The sequence below is a fragment of the Thalassophryne amazonica genome, chromosome 5 (genome assembly GCF_902500255.1).
Source record: "Thalassophryne amazonica chromosome 5, fThaAma1.1, whole genome shotgun sequence".
Classification (NCBI taxonomy): Eukaryota; Metazoa; Chordata; class Actinopteri; order Batrachoidiformes; family Batrachoididae; genus Thalassophryne; species Thalassophryne amazonica.
Window position 1 is genome coordinate 75880888 of NC_047107.1, and position 21898 is coordinate 75902785.

Consider the following 21898-nt stretch of genomic DNA (forward strand, 5'->3'; position numbering starts at 1 on the left):
ATGCACGCTATCCCCCTGCCTCTATTTGGCCAATAATGACATTGCTTTGACTTGCTGCTACTAGCGATGCGATCTCCTTTCCGTTCTCCTCTGGGGAAGTGCTCGAGGAGCAGACTGCATCACAGGATTTATGGTGAATCAGAAAACAGCAAGTTCACGTTAGAGCTTTGTGTGCTTGTAGCGAATTTATGAATATCTAAAGGGTTTCCTGAGTATTTATGATCAATCTTTGCCTCCTGCTGCATTTTGCATATTCGCCTACAGGAAACTGCAGTCTGAGTGAAGGCTCACAGTACAATTCCACATTACACTCTAACATGGCAACAATCATCAGCCACTCTCTGCTTTTTTCTTTTTTTTTTAAATGGGATGTGTGTGTGTGTGTGTGTGTGTGTGTGTGTGTGTGTGTGTGTGTGTGTGTGTGTGTGTGTGTGTGTGTGTGTGTGTGTGATAATGGTTTTCTTTTCACTGTACCAAACAAAGAAGCACCTTTGTATTAATTCCATCCACACGCGAGAGGTGGACGTGTTATTGATTGTGTTGCTCTGTGAGCAGCAGCATCAGTCCCGGTGGGTGAACAAGTCAGAACGGCAAGAAAGCAACATCGCTTCTGCTGCCATTCTGCAGCCGCGCCGTCACACAAAGCGGTTTCCTATTCGCTACACATCTTACACGCCTAAAAAAACACCATGACTCCGCTCACTCATCTCTGGCAGCGAGCTGCCACTGATATTGGATTTCTGCCCTTTTCAGATTAAAATCACTCAAATACAGATTGCGGATCGTCATCACATTTGAAAAACGTGCTCGCGTCAGCAGTGTGCGGGATGGGCTTCACCTGAACTGTGAACGCCCTGTGAACTCTGACCCCAGAAGTGCACTGACTATCCTCACTTATCTGTCTGTCAAATCACATGTCTGAGCTGTAACGCGGTCGCTCCTAATGATGCAGTTTTCTCAATTACTTGCACATGTGGACGGTATTAAATTGCACCGTACAGTCTGAGCGGAACTGGTAAATGTCACATCTTTATTGTGTTCTGGTTTATTCTCTCTGTCCACATCTTTTGACTCTCGTCGTCCTCTATCTTTCTTCTTGTGTACGGCGAGCTGCGTCACAGAGTGAGAGGCTGACGTGAACCGAAATGAAGAATTATGGCCTCCATTTGGGAAACCTCCCCGTGTCCTGCTCGCATTCATTAAGCTGTTTCTGCTGTTTAAGCAGATGACAGCAGAACCTTGTCTGCTGTGTCTCTCTAATTTCATCAGAAATGCAGCAAATCAAACTTCGACCTGCATCGAGCTCACAAACTGAAAAAAAAAAAAAACATTTGCTGCGGTTGTCTCCGCAGGAACACAATTTGACATCTTAATTTTCATCTACAAACAAGAAACCAAATCAATCGCATCACCGAGGGCAATTTTTTTTCATCCCTTGTTCCCTCAGGTCATTTGGCTACAGAATGCTATTAGAGATGAGGGCCAGATTAATATTCTAATACAGAATATACGAGCACTGAATATATGTGAGGACCCTGATGTTGTCTATGTAAGAATCACTGGTTATTATAAATGAACAGACAGAAAGAATGGAATTAGTTTGAGCATAAATTCATGTAGCGATGCTGTCAAACCAGAAAGATAATTTACTTTATGAATTCCCCTGGATGACATGAAGCTTCAAAGCCAGCGTTAATAACCTCTGCTTCAGGACACATTGACTCTTCTGTGTAGTTCAGGTGTTCAGTATAAGCAGCTACGACGGGTAATGATGCATTCAGTTTTCTCTGTTAGTAACACAACATGACATGTTCACTCCATGCATGTATACCGGCTACAAGGTCAAAGTCTGACCTCTGCCGTTATGCCGCTTGACCAACTTCGTAAATTTGTATAGGGTTATTTTTTTAATACAAATCATCACTTTTCCAGCCAGTTTTCTTTAAACAACTCAGGGGATGGATATATGAAGATTTAGAAGTCAACGAATATGTCTTGAACTTCATTTTACATTAATCATTAAAAAATACAAACGATATGGTACTATACAGTGTATCCAGAAAGTATTCACAGGATTGTCTTGAGGCACAAATCTGAGGAAGGGTACAGAAACATTTCTGCTGCTTTGAAGGTCCCAATGAGCACAGTGGCCTCCATCATCTGTAAATGGAAGAAGTTCAGATCCACCACGATTCTTCCTAGAGCTGGCTGCTTGTCTAAACTGAGCGATCAAGGGAGAAGGGCCTTAGTCAGTGATGTGACCAAGAGCCCAATGGTCACTCTGTCAGAGCTCCAGTATTCCTCTGTGGAGAGAGAAACAACCAGAAGGACAACCATCTCTGCAGCAATCCACCAATCAGGCCTGTATGGTAGAGTGGCCAGAGAGAAGCCACTCCTGAGTAAAAGGTACATGGCAGCTCACCTGGAGTTTGCCAAAAGGCACCTGAGGGACTCTCAGAACATGAAAAACAACATTTTCTGGTCTGACGAGACAAAGATTGAACTCTTTGGTGTGAATGCCAGGCGTCATGTTTGGAGGAAACCAGGCACCATCCCTACAGTGAAGCATGGTGGTGGCAGCATCATGCTGTGGGGATGTTTTTCAGCGGAAGGAACTGGGAGACTAGTCAGGACTGAGGGAAAGATGAATCCAGCAATGTACAGAGACATCCTGGATGAAAACCTGCTCCAGAGCACTCGACGGAGTTCATCTTTCAACAGGACAATGACCCTAAGAACACAGCCAAGATATATCAAAGAAGTGGCTTCAGGACAACTCTGTGAATGTCCTTGAGTGGCCCAGCCACAGCCCAGACCTGAATCCTTTTGAACATCTCTGGAGAGATCTGAAAATGTCTGTGCACCGACGCTCCCCATCCAACCTGATGGAGCTTGAGAGGTGCTGCAAAGAGGAATGAGAAAAATTGCCCAAAGATAGGTGCACCAAGCTTGTGGCATCATATTCAAGTAGACCTGAGGCTGTAATTGCTGCCATCAACGTAATATTGAGCAAAGGCTATAAATATGTATGTACATGTGATTTCTTAGTTTTTTAATAAATTTGCAAAAAAAAAAAAAAAATCATGTTGTCATTATGGGGTGTTGAGTAGAATTTTGTGGGGGAAAAAAAAATTACTCTATTTTGGAATACCACTGTAACATAACTAAATGTGGAAAAAGTGAAGCACTGTGAATACTTTCCAGATGCACTGTATGTTAATCTGTCTAGAGTATGCAGTTCTCAAAAAATGAGTGATTGACAAATGAGACTAGTGCAGGAAGCCACCAAGACACCTACTGCAACTCTAAAGGACCTGTAGACTTCTGTGGCTGTGACATCTCCTGACTTGTCAAAACAAAACTGGCTGTAAAAGTGGTTCTTCCTTTTTTTATTATTATTATTAAATTAAATACATTTTTCTAATTACATGTGGGCTGTCAAAGGGCAGGGGTGGTGACCAAGTGGTTCAGTGCGCTTGTACCCAGTGCGGAAGATTCCCGGTTGAAACCGCAAATCAACATGCAGATACATCTTGGATCTGCTGTGGAAACCTTGAGTGAAAACCTTGAGTGGAGATGCTGAAGGGAATTACTTGAAGGCACTATTTATAAAAATGGCTGTAATATTGAAATGGTTAATGCAATATGTGTATTAAACTCACTGTAAGCACTTCTATTGTTTCATTTCAACTTCATTGTGGTGGTGTACATAGGCAAAATTTTGAGAAAAAAAAAACTGTAACTGTCATCACTTGAGTGGGGACCTGACTGCTTTAAAAAAAAAAGCATGTTTTTTTAAATTTAATTATATTTTTATTTTATTTTATTTGATGTCTTAACAACTGTGGATGCTGTGTTTTTTTTTTTTTTTTTTTTTTTTTTTTTTTTTTGCTGACATACTGTAGTCCGCATGTCAGTGAAAAACCATGAGTAACTAGCATATTAAAAAGTAAGAGCCACTAATCTAAATGCATGATATTGACATTTGGTCTACAGGTATTTCAATGTTTGTTTGCATGGCCAGTTTAATATTAAATAATTAATGTGGGAAAACTGGGAAAATATGAGTTGTTCAAGGTACATGTAAGGAACCAATATTCAAAGAGTTCTGACCACAGTTTGACTCACTCGATACTGGACCCTAGTAGACAAAACTGCCCGGAAATATTTTCATTTTATTTTATTCAGAACTTATATAACCATCCTTGCATCCCTGGAATAGCCTTTGTCCACATAAATGATTATTTGCAATACACTGAAAAGGTGATTTCAAATAAGATAAAGAATCTTGGCTCAACAAATTGTAGAGCTGTTCCTCTAAAATAGGCAGCCAGAGTCTGTATCTACACTATAGTTAATGGTAACTCGTGTCCACATAGCACAACACAGTTTCAAATATGACAATGTAGACAGAACTGTCACAAAAACAGCCTAAGCTCAATATGGCACTGATTAAATCAGCTTAGAAATATACCTTTTCACACAAAATCATTAAAATGAATGAGCCAATGGTTTCACTTTGTTAGGCAAGAGTGATGTTAACAGCACCGACAAACAGACAAACTGAGGCCAACATGTTTCATACACTGACGCTTGTTAAAACTGTTCATCACTTGTCCAGCACTATCTCTGCTGCAGAAAAAAAAAAAACACATGCAAGCCTCTTCAGCTTCTCCTTTCACACTTCCTATCTCATGTCTGTCTGTAGACACTGTACTGCACCTGAAATCTGTTCTTCTGAAAGGTACTTGTCTTCACACACACAATGTGGACATTATTCAACTTATATAAATCACAGCAGATTTGCAAATCTGACAGATTCAGCTCAAGGATGCTTCTGCAATACATATGCTTGCTCACTTGGTAAGTGGGGGCACAACATTACTTCCCATCAACAAAGTCGTGACAACACAGCCTCTCAAAACAACCCAGTCTGAACATACAAAGTACAGAATTTCACTTCAGGCTGGCATGGTTTATGCAAGTACGAGGTCTGTCCATAAAGTATCGTACCTTTTTATTTTTTCAAAAACTATATGGATTTCATTCATATGTTTTTACGTCAGACATGCTTGAACCCTCGTGCGCATGCGCGAGTTTTTCCACGCCTGTCAGTGACGTTATTCGCCTGTGAGCACGCCTTGTGGAAGGAGTGGTCCCGCCCCCTCGTCGGATTTTCATTGTCTGGAAATGGCGGAATGAAAAGGACTTTTTTTCCATCAGAATTTTTTCAGAAGCTGTTAGAGACTGGCACCTAGAAACCATTCGAAAAAGTTATCTGGCTTTCAGTGAAAATTTTACGGGCTTCACAGAGAATAAGGACTTTAACTACAGGTTTAAGGACCCCTTTAAAGACGGTCGGTGCGCCGCGCTGCGAGCTGCGACGTCGCGGCACAAACCACTGGATCATTTCTAAGCTGATGGCTCTGTGGATACGAGACCGTCGTGTGCTCTTTCTCTGGTTATCACAAGACCTGGACATCAGCCATTTTCCGGCAGATTTCACTTTTAACAAGAGATTTTGTCATGGAAAGCCGCGCGGAGGCTTCGCGCATCACGACCGATTCGCTGATGAAGCGAGACAAAGGAACACCTCCGTTTCGGCGTGTTAGAGGACAAGTTGGGACATGTCTATCTCAGCTTTCAGTGCTTACCAGTCGAGTGAGTATAAAAGAACTTGTGGAGAGCTGGACATGTCCCAACTTGTCCTCTAACACTCCGAAACGGAGGTGTTCCTTTGTCTTGCTTCATCAGCGAATCGGTCGTGATGCGCGAAGCCTCCGCGCGGCTTTCCATGACAAAATCTCTTGTTAAAAGTGAAATCTGCCGGAAAATGGCTGATGTCCAGGTCTTGTGATAACCAGAGAAAGAGCACACGACGGTCTCGTATCCACAGAGCCATCAGCTTAGAAATGATCCAGTGGTTTGTGCCGCGACGTCGCAGCTCGCAGCGCGGCGCACCGACCGTCTTTAAAGGGGTCCTTAAACCTGTAGTTAAAGTCCTTATTCTCTGTGAAGCCCGTAAAATTTTCACTGAAAGCCAGATAACTTTTTCGAATGGTTTCTAGGTGCCAGTCTCTAACAGCTTCTGAAAAAATTCTGATGGAAAAAAAGTCCTTTTCATTCCGCCATTTCCAGACAATGAAAATCCGACGAGGGGGCGGGACCACTCCTTCCACAAGGCGTGCTCACAGGCGAATAACGTCACTGACAGGCGTGGAAAAACTCGCGCATGCGCACGAGGGTTCAAGCATGTCTGACGTAAAAACATATGAATGAAATCCATATAGTTTTTGAAAAAAAGGTACGATACTTTATGGACAGACCTCGTACATTTTGATAATCCAAAAAAAAAAAAAAAAAAAAAAAAACTTTCAGGCAAAGCTACATTCATACTGAGGCTTGGACATCAATGTAAAACACTAATATTTAATTAAATTAAAAATTGAAGGACTTGCTAAACCCTAATTTTGTTTTGGTAGTCTAACTCCTGTCCCACAGGGTCACTTGTTCTGCTTGAAAATTCATTCATTAATGTTCTATACCTGCTTACTCCAATCAAGGGTCACAGGGGAGCTGGAGTCTTTATCACAGCAGTCATAGGGAGAGGTGGGGTACACCCTGGACAGGATTTTCAAAATATCTCATCTGAGTAAAAAATGAGATAAAAAAGAAAATAGGGCATTTTTTTCTTTGGACCACCCTGTAAACAAACAAACTCATTCACACCTACGGTCAATTTAAAGTTTCCAATTCACATTACCTCCATGTCTTTGGAAGTGGCGAGGAAGGCGGAGTACCCAGAGGGAACCCATGCAAGCACAGCAAGAACGCAGCAAGAACTCCACACAGAAAGGCCCAGGTGGGAAGTGATCCCATGACCTTCTTGCTATGAGGGAACAGTACTAACCACTACGCCACTGTGCTGCCCCTGCTTGACAATGTGAATAAATATTCAGTTTTCATTTACCAGGTAGCAGGAAAAAGGTCTCCATTGGGATGGGCCTGTTGGTCCATTTCTGCTTGATGTGGGACCAATGCTCAGCGGTGATGTTTTGTAAAAGCATAACCCACAAATACACAAATGCTTTCTAGCGAGTTTCAGTTTCATATATGAGACAGGGCAAGTAAAATGGGAGAAGTCGAAAGAATATGTGGGACAAGGCACACTGTGGGTATAAAACAAAGGCACAGTGCTGTTGAAGTCTTGTCACATTACAAAGTAACAAGAATAGTGGGTCTGTTCATAATTTTTATTTATGTATGTAGGGCAGCACTGTAGCTTAGCGGTTAGCACTGTTCCCTCACAGCAAGAAGGTCATGGGCTCACTTGCCGCCTGGGCCTTTCTGTGTGTCGTGAGCATGTTCTCTCAGTGTTTGCGTGGGTTCCCTCTGGGTGCTCTGGCCTCCTCCCACTTCCAAAGACATGCAGGTTTGGTGAATTGATGAGTCTAAATTGGCTGTAGGTGTGCATGTGTTTGTCTGTCTATATGTGGCCCTATGACAGACTAGCATCCTGCATGGGGGTGTACCCCACCTCTCGCGTTACGACGGCTAGGTTCGGCTCCAGCCCCCTATGAGTAAGCGTATATAAAAAGCGGCTTCGTGCTATAGAATATGGAAGTAAGCATGGATACCAACATGCCAACTTTATGTAAATGGTTTATATACAGTGAAAAGTATAATTAAAAATACAGTTTGTACCTCAATGATGTTTTCCCATACTTTGCTGTGCAGTGGTTCTGTGATCATCCCTACTTGTTTGTGTGTTTATGTCAAGACAGAAAATACCTCAAGACAGAATTTGATTAAATTTTGTGGAAACATGATCCTTGGATCAGGGAAGCAGCCGGTTCAATTTTCAAGTACTTCTTTCTCAATTATTTTTTCATGCTATCTATTTCTTTGACATTGGCAGAAAGAGCGTTTTCCAAGAACCCAACTTATGACATCAGAAAGTTCTACATATATCCTAACAAACAGGCTGTTGGAGTACGGCAGAGTTTTGCACTCGTCAATCAATCAATCAATCAATCAATTTTTTATATAGCGCCAAATCACAACAAACAGTTGCCCCAAGGCGCTTTATATTGTAAGGCAAGGCCATACAATAATTATGTAAAACCCCAACGGTCAAAACGACCCCCTGTGAGCAAGCACTTGGCTACAGTGGGAAGGAAAAACTCCCTTTTAACAGGAAGAAACCTCCAGCAGAACCAGGGTCAGGGAGGGGCAGTCTTCTGCTAGGACTGGTTGGGGCTGAGGGAGAGAACCAGGAAAAAGACATGCTGTGGAGGGGAGCAGAGATCGATCATTAATGATTAAATGCAGAGTGGTGCATACAGAGCAAAAAGAGAAAGAAACAGTGCATCATGGGAACCCCCCAGCAGTCTAAGTCTATAGCAGCATAACTAAGGGATGGTTCAGGGTCACCTGATCCAGCCCTAACTATAAGCTTTAGCAAAAAGGAAAGTTTTAAGCCTAATCTTAAAAGTAGAGAGGGTGTCTGTCTCCCTGATCTGAATTGGGAGCTGGTTCCACAGGAGAGGAGCCTGAAAGCTGAAGGCTCTGCCTCCCATTCTACTCTTACAAACCCTAGGAACTACAAGTAAGCCTGCAGTCTGAGAGCAAAGCGCTCTATTGGGGTGATATGGTACTATGAGGTCCCTAAGATAAGATGGGACCTGATTATTCAAAACCTTGTAAGTAAGGCTTAACTGAAGGCTTTTTAGGGAACTTTTAGGACAACCTGATAATAATGAATTAGAATAGTCCAGCCTAGAGGAAATAAATGCATGAATTAGTTTTTCAGCATCACTCTGAGACAAGACCTTTCTGATTTTAGAGATATTGCGTAAATGCAAAAAAGCAGTCCTACATATTTGTTTAATATGCGCTTTGAATGACATATCCTGATCAAAAATGACTCCAAGATTTCTCACAGTATTACTAGAGGTCAGGGTAATGCCATCCAGAGTAAGGATCTGGTTAGACACCATGTTTCTAAGATTTGTGGGGCCAAGTACAATAACTTCAGTTTTATCTGAGTTTAAAAGCAGGAAATTAGAGGTCATCCATGTCTTTATGTCTGTAAGACAATCCTGCAGTTTAGCTAATTGGTGTGTGTCCTCTGGCTTCATGGATAGATAAAGCTGGGTATCATCTGCGTAACAATGAAAATTTAAGCAATACCGTCTAATAATACTGCCTAAGGGAAGCATGTATAAAGTGAACAAAATTGGTCCTAGCACAGAACCTTGTGGAACTCCATAATTAACTTTAGTCTGTGAAGAAGATTCCCCATTTACATGAACAAATTGTAATCTATTAGACAAATATGATTCAAACCACCGCAGCGCAGTGCCTTTAATACCTATGGCATGCTCTAATCTCTGTAATAAAATTTTATGGTCAACAGTATCAAAAGCAGCACTGAGGTCTAACAGAACAAGCACAGAGATGAGTCCATTGTCCGAGGCCATAAGAAGATCATTTGTAACCTTCACTAATGCTGTTTCTGTACTATGATGAATTCTAAAACCTGACTGAAACTCTTCAAATAGACCATTCCTCTGCAAATGATCAGTTAGCTGTTTTACAACTACCCTTTCAAGAATTTTTGAGAGAAAAGGAAGGTTGGAGATTGGCCTATAATTAGCTAAGATAGCTGGGTCAAGTGATGGCTTTTTAAGTAATGGTTTAATTACTGCCACCTTAAAAGCCTGTGGTACATAGCCAACTAACAAAGATAGATTGATCATATTTAAGATCGAAGCATTAAATAATGGTAGGGCTTCCTTGAGCAGCCTGGTAGGAATGGGGTCTAATAAACATGTTGATGGTTTGGATGAAGTAACTAATGAAAACAACTCAGAGAGAACAATCGGAGAGAAAGAGTCCAACCAAACACCGGCATCACTGAAAGCAGCCAAAGACAACGATACGTCTTTGGAATGGTTATGAGTCATTTTTTCTCTAATAGTTAAAATTTTGTTAGCAAAGAAAGTCATGAAGTCATTACTAGTTAAAGTTAATGGAATACTCAGCTCAATAGAGCTCTGACTCTTTGTCAGCCTGGCTACAGTGCTGAAAAGAAACCTGGGGTTGTTCTTATTTTCTTCAATTAGTGATGAGTAGAAAGATGTGCTAGCTTTACGGAGGGCTTTTTTATAGAGCAACAGACTCTTTTTCCAGGCTAAGTGAAGATCGTCTAAATTAGTGAGACGCCATTTCCTCTCCAACTTACGGGTTATCTGCTTTAAGCTACGAGTTTGTGAGTTATACCACGGAGTCAGGCACTTCTGATTTAAAGCTCTCTTTTTCAGAGGAGCTACAGCATCCATAGTTGTCTTCAAAGAGGATGTAAAACTATTGACGAGATACTCTATCTCACTTACAGAGTTTAGGTAGCTACTCTGCACTGTGTTGGTATATGGCATTAGAGAACATAAAGAAGGAATCATATCCTTAAACCTAGTTACAGCGCTTTCTGAAAGACTTCTAGTGTAATGAAACTTATTCCCCACTGCAGGGTAGTCCATCAGAGTAAATGTAAATGTTATTAAGAAATGATCAGACAGAAGGGAGTTTTCAGGGAATACTCTTAAGTCTTCTATTTCCATACCATAAGTCAGAACAAGATCTAAGATATGATTAAAGTGGTGGGTGGACTCATTTACTTTTTGAGCAAAGCCAATAGAGTCTAATAATAGATTAAATGCAGTGTTGAGGCTGTCATTCTCAGCATCTGTGTGGATGTTAAAATCGCCCACTATAATTATCTTATCTGAGCTAAGCACTAAGTCAGACAAAAGGTCTGAAAATTCACAGAGAAACTCACAGTAACGACCAGGTGGACGATAGACAATAACAAATAAAACTGGTTTTTGGGACTTCCAATTTGGATGGACAAGACTAAGAGTCTAGCTTTCGAATGAATTAAAGCTCTGTCTGGGTTTTTGATTAATTAATAAGCTGGAATGGAAGATTGCTGCTAATCCTCCGCCCCGGCCCGTGCTACGAGCATTCTGACAGTTAGTGTTACTCGGGGGTGTTGACTCATTTAAACTAACATATTCATCCTGCTGTAACCAGGTTTCTGTAAGGCCGAATAAATCAATATGTTGATCAATTATTATATCATTTACCAACAGGGACTTAGAAGAGAGAGACCTAATGTTTAATAGACCACATTTAACTGTTTTAGTCTGTGGTGCAGTTGAAGGTGCTATATTATTTTTTCTTTTTGAATTTTTATATTTAAATAGATTTTTGCTGGTTATTGGTGGTCTGGGAGCAGACACCGTCTCTACGGGGATGGGGTAATGAGGGGATGGCAGGGGGAGAGAAGCTGCAGAGAGGTGTGTAAGACTACAACTCTGCTTCCTGGTCTCAACCCTGGATAGTCACGGTTTGGAGGATTTAAGAAAATTGGCCAGATTTCTAGAAATGAGAGCTGCTCCATCCAAAGTGGGATGGATGCCGTCTCTCCTAACAAGACCAGGTTTTCCCCAGAAGCTTTGCCAATTATCTATGAAGCCCACCTCATTTTTTGGACACCACTCAGACAGCCAGCAATTCAAGGAGAACATGCGGCTAAACATGTCACTCCCGGTCCGATTGGGGAGGGGCCCAGAGAAAACTACAGAGTCCGACATTGTTTTTGCAAAGTTACACACCGATTTAATGTTAATTTTAGTGACCTCCGATTAGCGTAACCGGGTGTCATTACTGCCGACGTGAATTACAATCTTACCAAATTTACGCTTAGCCTTAGCCAGCAGTTTCAAATTTCCTTCAATGTCGCCTGCTCTGGCCCCCGGAAGACAATTGATTATGGTTGCTGGTGTCGCTAACTTCACATTTCTCAAAACAGTCGCCAATAACCAGAGTTTGATCCTCGGCGGGTGTGTCGCCGAGTGGGGAAAAACGGTTAGAAATGTGAATGGGTTGGCGGTGTACACGGGGCTTCTGTTTAGAACTACGCTTCCTCCTCACAGTCACCCAGTCGGCCTGCTTTCCCGGCTGCTCGGGATCTGCCAGGGGGTAACTAACGGCGGCTATGCTACCTTGGTCCACACCGACTACAGGGGCCTGGCTAGCTGTAGAATTTTCCACGGTGCGGAGCCGAGTCTCCAATTTGCCCAGCCTGGCCTCCAAAGCTACGAATAAGCTACACTTATTACAAGTACCGTTACTGCTAAAGGAGGCCGAGGAATAACTAAACATTTCACACCCAGAGCAGAAAAGTGCGGGTGAGACAGGAGAAGCCGCCATGCTAAACCGGCTAAGAGCTAGTAGCTACGCTAAGCTAGCGGATTCCTAAAAACACGCAAAGTGAATAATGTGTAAATAATTTAGAGGTGATTCAGCAGAAGGAGTGCTTTAGTTAAGGCACGTAAAGATTACACTGGGAAACAAATCGTAATCTGGATAACTAGATCAATCTAACTGCGCAGATTAAACAGCTAACATACAGAAAAACACCGCTGTGCTCCGGAACAGGAAGTGATACAATACCGCAGTGAGAGCCAACCACCAGTAGAGGCAAGCAGTCCAGAGGCCAAGTACTCTGAAGGTCAATTCACAAGTTGTTGAGAGCTGATTCCAAATGATCTTTTCTTTTGCTTTTGGCATATAGTTTTTGTGTGTTTTTTTTTCCCAAATTTGAATGAATGTGTTGCATTATTATATTTTTCTGCCAACCTCTGAATATTTACAGCAAAAGTATGTTATGCCACAAGGCAAATCTAGAGAAAAGAGAAATTAAAGTACTCTTGTGAAAAATTTTATTGTAATTTGGATGAATTTTGTGGCCTGTTTACTTATTCCTCAGTTTAAAGGTTGCATTTATCAAGAGGTACTCATAATTAAAGGAAAATGAAAATGATGTAAGCCAGTGCAATAAGTGAAAGGTCTACATGCGTCTCGGGCAGAATGAAGGCAGTCTGATGATGATGCTGGTGGTGATGATGATGATGGTAGTGGTAGAAACAGATGTTGCTGATGAACTGGCAGTAACACATCAATCTCTGTCCTTCAGTTCTGTTCTCTCTTCGCTAAAAAAGACTGTCTAATCCATCAGCAGCCGTCTCACTTACAACTCACGGACATTCACTCTGGACACAGTGGCAGTTGGAAATCACGTCAGATGACTTCATGGTAGATGACTTTAATATCCACCACCATAGCCAGTAAAGCTATATGCTAGAATCACTCAATAGCCAATGAAGCCGCGGGCCACTAAACCAATATGGCGCGCTACAGCAGAATAGATGTGTTCCATGGAAGCCCTGTCGGTCGGAGTGTAATTTAATCCAGCCCTTAGGACAAGCATCTCTCAACACGAATGGAAAAAAAAATGTTTGAAATAGACTTAAGGGAGCGGATGAATTGTATAACCCTTCTCTAACCCCCATCTCGTGCCCAGCTTCCATTTCTCCTCCTCTCATTTACCATGACTGTCAATGCAAATTGCCTATAAAAGCCAAAGAAAATCAAGTTACTTTTTAACAGAAAAATGAGCAAACACCTGAGTGCTGAAAAGCGTTTGAAAAATACTTTTGGCTATTTGTTTAATGGACAGAACAGCTATTTACTGCTGCAAAACCAAGGGAGGTCTACTGTTTTGACCGTTTTCAGTCCAGCTCCTGGGGACCCGCAGCTCTGCATTTATCATTTCTCCCTGCATGCTTCAGTGAGCTCACCAGATAATTATCATGCCCTTCATGAAGTAAACCAGGTGGGTTCATGCAATCAAGAGCCAGGAGATGCTTACTTCAGATCAGCTGTTCGAGCTCTGGCAGAGATGGAAAATATGCAGTGCTGTGGGTCCAGAGGAGCGGGGTCGAGAACTACTTTTTTCAAGTATAACAGCCAGGAATGAGAACGAAACACATGAAATGAATGAAAGCCAGTCTTGGCTGGCTGTCAGGTTAACCGCTCCATAAAAGATGGCAATTTGGAAAACAAGTCTCAGTGGGTAGCTCTCAGTGCTCAGCTCTCGACTCTTATTGCTGTGTTTGAGAGAAGAAAAAAATAACCACGGGAGTATGACTATGGCCACATTAAACCAAATTTTACAGATACAGACAGAAACTCTATATGTTTATTGGAACTCCTGCTGTTTAGCAGGTGTCAGTGCTGATTAATTTACTGGTAGCACCAGTTTGCACAAAATTATACTAAAACTGTACGTGCTGATAGGACTGGGGCATGTTTGCTTCATTGGAAAATCCCAATGTTTGCAGTAAATCATCACAATGGATGATGAAATCTCAGGGAACTGTGTGTACTTTGTACATGCTTTATTTCATTAGCACATTTATTTCGTTATTATTACTAATTTTCTGTAACGGACCAAGAAACAGCACAACTCAGTGTTGTTTATTTTTAAGAAAACAACTGTCACCTGGCGGTGTTAAAAGCAGCCGAATCCCCTTCTTCCTCTTCCACCATTTGGAAGAATTAGGAAAAGTCATTTTTATTTTTCAGAGGCCTCCTCACATGTCTGCGTAACTCTAGGAAAGGGAACTCTTCTTGATGTATTGATATATATATTTTTTCGTAAAACTGGATGCACTTGTGTGCCATCACAGCCGCCCTGCAGCTCTGAGCCCAGCTACATGGTGTTTCTGTCCAGGACATTCTTCTGAGCGATAGTGGACAGCTTGCAATTTTCCAGTGCATCTCCACATATCTCCATGCAAGAGAGCTCTTCTTGGCTGGTGAGCTGACCAGCAGCACACATTGCCGGCGCGTACTCATAGGCCCATGCATGGAGTCTCTCAGAGTTTTAACATACAAATGTCATGGTGCGCACCCATGTGCAGTTGTGTGCTAGTTTCTTTCTCCTCACCTGATTTTATTCCACTTTCTCTGTTTATTCATCTCTGAACCTGTTATATGCCGTTTTGCATTCCTTTGTTATTTTCTGGACTCCACCAACCTCTCACCCCGTGCACATGATTTTCCTGTGCTCTGTCTCTCTCTTTCTGTGTGCATGTGCTCCTTATGCCTCTGTGTTTCTGTTGCTAATTAGCTGACATCCATAAAAACACCCGTCTTCTCATGCTCATTGCCAGATTGTCTTAGGTTCCATCTAAGCTCTCGCGTTTGCTGTCATCCAGTGTGCTGTTTCTCGTGTCTGATCTCTACACTTCCCAGTTCCCCCTTTTGGATTCTTTTTGGCATCAGGTTTGCCTCACTGAGTGCCGAACTGTTGTGTCCTCTGGTTAACCTCTATGCTCATTCCCTCTGAAAGACTGCTGCCTCATATCTCATTCTGCAGTGTGTTTTGGATCTCCTGCTGTGTACTTTGGTTAGGAGGCTGCCTGCCATTAAAGGACACTGCTGAAGAGAGGAATGAATTACTATGTACCAAACCACTCCTGCTCTTGACCTCTGTATTCAATAAACTGTTGACTTTTACTCACCTGTCTGTTTCACTGTTCAAAGAGCCACTCCACTGGTTGTTACAACAAACAAAAACTCACCGCCATCCTTAATTTGTGCACTTTGTAGCTAAAGAACTTTAAAGTACATAGTCATCATTACTATATTAGTTCTCTGGGGAAATCCCCATCATGAACAAATAAATATATATTTCCGTTATAACAGGGAAAATGGATTCAGCATGTCCGTGTGTGTGTTTGTGTGTGTGTGTGTAGGAGGCTGGGGGCCTGGCATCGCAATGTCGGTCAATCATCAGCATCCAACAGCCCAACCCTACTTGCTTCAACAGCTGAAGAAAGAATACACCGTGCAATAAGCTGCATGACACCACACACAAATGCCACCCGTTCAAGAACATAACTGAGCTACCAAGGGTTCCCTAATTTCTTCTGACAGCATATCGCTGACAAATGTGTTTTGCAAGAGTGGCAACGACTACATCTACTGAAAATGATTCTTCCAGTTCCCTTGTGCACAGTCTGAAGTCGGAGGACAAATTCAAGTAAATTCCACTCCATCACCTTCCTTTGATAAATCTTAATTTCCCAGGAGCTTCAACTTAAGATGACCTCTGTTTGGTTGCTCCGACGCCAAGAAGTTGATGACTTAACATGTAGTGTCCATTGAACAGTTGGATAACATAATGTATAGAGGAGGGCAGGCCTTTTTTTTTTTTTTTTTTTTTTTTTTGAAGGATACACCGTGGAAGTGAGCTATAGCTATTAAACTGTCGTTTATTAAACTGCTCTGAATTCCATGTCCATTTTAGGAAATTTTACCACAAGCCAGAAGAGCAGTGTGAAAAGTTTGACTGAAAGAAAAGCATGAAGCCATCTACTTGGATCACAGTAATACCACTCTCAATGCTTTGCAGTGAAGTTATAAAAACATGGCTGATGAATAGTATGTGTGAGTGTCTACTACTCTGTGGGGGAGTTTAATTCATGTCCACTTAGGCTGCATGGTTACTTTTTTTGTCATTGTCCAGCTTTAACATGCTTATCATTTATCTTAATGCTATATATAATACAAATGAAAATATTATTGACTCACAGATGTAGTAGTACTCTCGACCCGGTCTGAACTCAAAGCCCAAGGAGAAGGGAGTGAAGAGTTGGAATTTCTCTGAAAACTTGAGTGGACCATTTGGTGAGTGCGGCCTGTTGCACTCCCATCGTTTGAAGCCTTTGGCAGTGTGATCACACGTGGTGTAGCCATCATAATTGACCATGTAGAGGACATAGCGTTCCGTCCGTTCCTCTGGAACTGTGTCTTCATAGTGAGGACAGTAGACATCCAGGTAGTCATTTATGCACACATCGATGTGGTAGTCCCCACTGTGGAACCTAGTTGTAAAGGAGAGAGAACGATAAGAACATTTTAGTGTGTATATATGAAGGTGGTTAGTACATTTGCTTTCAAAAAAGAAGGTTCCCAGTTCAAGACCATCCGTGCCCATTTTCCATGCAATGTGGAGTTGTGTCAGGAAGGACAATTAGGGTAAAACTTGAGACATTTCAACATGTAGATCCATATTGGATCTGCTGAAGCAACACAAGCAAAAAGGGAGAAGCCAAAAGAAATTACTTTCACTTTGATCATTTTTCATTCAGCCCCAGACAGCCTTGACTCCAAAAGTATTGTGGCCACAGTGATAAACTGTGTTGAATAGCTTCCTACATTTTAGGTTACTGAAGACCATTACAATCAATTAATGATTGATTTTCACTTGACAGTTGTGTGATACATTAAGGTCAAAAACTAAAAATCTGCTGGCTCTTGATCCCACCTCATCATATGAACTGCATATTAAATAAATTCTCCAAAATTCCTTCTTTTCTGTTTGTGGTTAAATCAAAGACATTGATTCATGTTTTTGTTTCCATACAGATCTGATTTCCGCAATATTTTATTCTCTATCCTGTCATACAGTAATACTAGAAGTCTTCAAATGGTTCAAAATGCTGCTGTAGTTCTACAGTAAGACCAACAAGATGATCACATTGTGTCAACACTTGCCTCAAATTATTTGCTTCCTGTATATTTGAGGTTAGGTTTTGTAACTTGAAATATAACCAACATAAAATATGAGCCCTCACAAATTTCAAAGCTTCATGCACCCTCCCATTTTTATCTCCCTTGCATGGATGCATGTCAGTCACACTTTCTTATGCATGTGGTAACTTGAGAAATATTTGTTTGAATTTCACAAAATTTGACTTTGATATCCTAAATGAGTTTGTTGAGTTTATTTAGTGTCATTTTAACTAAAACACTCAAAAATGTGGTAATATATAGCAATGCTTTGGACTGGTTCCTGGAACGAAAACGAAAACCTGAAACTTCTGATATTTTGCTAGGAATGAAAACAAAACCAGAAACTTTATCATTTTTATTTTCTGGAACAGAATCATTATTTTAAAATAATGATAACCAATTGATACAGAATTTTTGTCGTTCACTTGTTTTGGTTGTTGTTGGTGGGACAAAGTGCTGCATCCTGATATTTCATGCTGAGAAATGTACCAGGAACAGACAAACATTGAGGGACTTCCTTAAAAACATTGAGTTTATTTGCATTATTGTGTGTGTGTGTGTGTGTGTGTGTGTGTGTGTGTGTGTGTGTGTGTGTGTGTGTGTGTGTGTGTGTGTGTTTTTTTTTTCAAATTTTATGAAATTTATTTTTGACACTACAGATGCCTGAATAGAGCACTGTGACAACAGACCCCTTTTAAAACCCTGCATTTCTTCAGTAATTTCCATGATAAGGAATTAAAGTATTTCCCAGACGTCATCTTCTAAAACAAGGACGTCTTATTGTCAGGCTGTCATGATGAATCTGACTGAAATAATGTCAGATTAAGACTTTATATTTATTCAGTGTGTGAATAGTTTTAATACTTCAAACAGTTGGAACTGTATGAATGATCATAAGAGAAGTGTAGCTTTAGCTTAAGCTACTGATTATCGCTTAGTCCATTATTTTGGTTTGTGTTTGTGAGAGCAACACAGCACTGTGTCTTTTAAAAATACACAAACACACTGCTTCACTTTAAATACACAATACTAAGTCTTTTTCAGATGATCAGCCCTCTTTCACTTAAATTAATAAACTTAATCAGTGTTAATTTAGCCAGTGTCCCATTTCTGCTGCCCACTACAAAATGCTGCATTATCTTCTCTGTTTTTTGTGGGAGCATTGCACCGCCACAAACAGGTCTGGCATATACAGTGTTTTCAGTGTCTTACAGCTGACACGGAACATTATTAACCAGTTTGGGAACGATACGTTTTTGTTGTAACCAGTTCAGGAATGTCATTTTTGGGGTGGAACCCAAACCAGATATGTTAAAATACATCAAATCAGAGCGAACCAGCTGGGAAAGAATTTGGTTCAAAGCCCTCATATATAGTGACTGACAGCATTTTCAACCAATGTGTGAAATTACATATTTTCATTTTGGACATTATTATACACTGATGTAAATTTATTTCATATTTTACACTATGCTTATGACCCCAAAGTAATATAGAACATTATGTGACATATCCTGAAAGCTGAGATTGTTCTGAACATTTTGATATCCAACACATGCATATACAACATAAAACAGGGTTAACATAATTAGTTACTGTTTCCTGTGATTAGTAGGGCAAGCATTATTACTCAAGCATTATTATGGATTCAGTCAGTCGGTCTGCAAATTTCCAGCAACTCTGAAAAAACTACAGTGTTGCATATTCATCTCTAGAATCATGGGTTCTGACAGATATAGGTCAGGACTAATGAACATCCTGTTTTGGACCATGCTGATATCGTTTAACAGTATAATTTGCAGTATGCTTTTCATAAAAATAAGAATGTTGGCACAGTGAGACATGTTTTTGCAGGCACATGCAAAGTAGGCCTTTTTGTTTACATGGGATTTATGAAGCCTGGTTGCTAATGCTAGAGTGCTGGTGGCCACCAAGACCACTGTTGCTTTGCGTTATTGATAATTTTTACACATTAGTGGGTTAGGATTTCAGTAAACCATTAGGACTCTTTTGATGAGGTTTTAATGCTTTCCCATTATTTATATTTGTTGATTTTCCTCTTCTGCCAATGATATGTTTTGTACCACATCTTATTACACCTACAACTCTTTCATTTCATCTCTCTTTGTCTCTTGAGCATCAGGTCTTTTCAGGCAACAGATATCTTTTTGAGGTTGGGGACTCTGATTCAGGTCCTCATCCTCAGGCAGAAAACATGTCTGTTTTCTTTGAGCCATTAAGGTCCAACTCTGACCCCCTGGTCTATTTTCATGTTTATCTTGTATTTCTAGTACTGAAGTGTAAACCCATGGTGTTCTAGTCATTCTATAAAGAATTCCAGGGACAGATGGCACCATGTGTCATAGTCAATGTAAAGCTTGCAGATACATTCTTTGATTTTGGGCAGTATAAATAAAACCAAATTGAATTTCACACAGATGCACCCAAAGCCGCTTTCACAAATGCAGAAACACATCTGATTTTGCATTCCAGGACATTCTCTGCATCACATTTACTTTTATCCATTCAATAGATGCTTTCATCCAAAGTAACTTACAACTGGCCAAAATTACAAAGAAGACATCTGCATTATTGTGGCCAAAAGTTGGTTTGAATTGACCGTGTGAGCTGAGAATACAGTTGATCTCTGGCCATTCATTGAACATTGTGTGGAAATTTACAAGCACCTGCACTTTCATCTTTGTCCAATAAATTTGAATTGGCTGGTCCATCCATAAATCCATCAGTGCACCGTGTAACACACAAATGCATTATCTGCTTCATTAATGATGGCAAAATAAAGTATCCCAAGACAGTCTGTATCCAAGAATGCTTTTTTCCCAAAGAAAATAATCTCCTGAAAAACTCTGACGTGCAACCACTGAGTGACTGAACAGTGCAGATGATCACAGAGCTATAGGATGGCTCAGACAGTAAATGACACAAAATGAAAAAAAAAGTCGGCGACAGTCTGACTGACACATATGTGCAACTACAATGATCTAGAACAGGTCACATAGAGTCAGAGGGCTTTAATCCATCCAGGCTCATTCATGGAAAGGCCACACACTGTCACAGACACTCTGCTGGTGCCGCTGACTCTTATACCCAGAATCCAGGTGGTGTGAGTTTCTAATTGGCACATGGCCGCTAACACTGTAACAGCGCAACCTGACAACAGTTTGGGTGAAACATTTAATTGAAAAATGCCACAGAGCTCCTTCAGCTGCACAGAGCACAGGGAGCACAGCTTTTAGCAGGCTAAAATAATTTAGTCCTGAGGACCTCGGAGCTCAGTGACTTTCTCTTGCCAAACTCTGTCCTCAGTCTTGTATATGGTGGGTAATGTTTTATCTGATAAAAGTCATAGATTGAGACTCATCTGATTCGTGGAAAGAGTAGGAAAGGGTGTTTCATAATATATGAAAGAAACCCATTCTCAAGGTTTTAGTAAAATAGCAGCAGGGAAAGGCTTTCCTCTGATTATAACTGATTGGCAGTAAATGCCTGAGACATCTTCAGATACAGATGAAAATATCCTGCACAGCGGTAAATGTCACCAATTGTCTTTGTTGTTCCCCTTCTTACCACACTTTCAACTACTTATTTGCTTTCCCTCTTCAAGAATACAGTATTGCTCATTATTTTAATGTCATATTTGAGTTCTGAGTCAAAAGAATGGATTTTTGTACTCTCAGATCTGTATATATATGCACTGAAACTGTGACTACAGGACAGCTGCATTTATCTACACTTACAAAACTGCAAAGGGTTGCAACGGCTAACAAAACTCACAGTTCAGGTCAGATCTTGGTTTGAGGGGGTGGGAAAGACTTTGAAACCAAGTTTGGTTTTGGATGATTTATTGTTACCATCAGAAATTTCAAAATAAGTAATTGTGATGGGAACATATTTGTTTTTATTTGTACCAATTAAAAAAAAAAATAACATACAAATATATTGTAATCATTTACAACAGGTGTTGAAACTGATTGTCCACACATTGTTGGCCCATACATTGCTGGAAAAGGCCCAATGAGTGGGCCTTTGGCCTATTAGCATTTTTACCCAGAGTCATCTCTGCCAACCCCACCCACACACAGTTCAGGATGGCATAGGGAAGGTGCAACACACATTTTGCCCTCAAATCCTAATATTTCAGAGTAATCCTTTCCATGCTTAAACCTCAATGTGCATCAAATCTGCACCAGACTGCCTTGAGCCGAGCACAAGGCGCCATAGGTGTCCTGCTTTAAAAATGCTCCACTCACATAAACACACATCTGCCTTGACTTTGCTGCACCTCTGCATTGAGATTTACTTTGAAAAGAAGTCACTGTGACAATAAATCTTGATTTTGCACAATTATGTAAATTTGTAATTAAGCTGTGGTACATACTGTATCTGT

At 40.8% G+C, this 21898-nt stretch overlaps 1 protein-coding gene across 2 annotated transcripts in view; it reads right to left on the bottom strand.

Annotated features, from left to right (window-relative positions):
- Positions 1-21898, bottom strand: part of efna5b (ephrin-A5b) — a 345365-nt gene that overhangs the window by 75626 nt on the left and 247841 nt on the right. For both annotated transcript variants that reach the window (XM_034170558.1, XM_034170557.1), the window contains exon 2: positions 16507-16799. In XM_034170558.1, coding sequence (XP_034026449.1) covers positions 16507-16799 — 293 coding nt within the window. The remainder of the gene's footprint in view (positions 1-16506; positions 16800-21898) is intronic.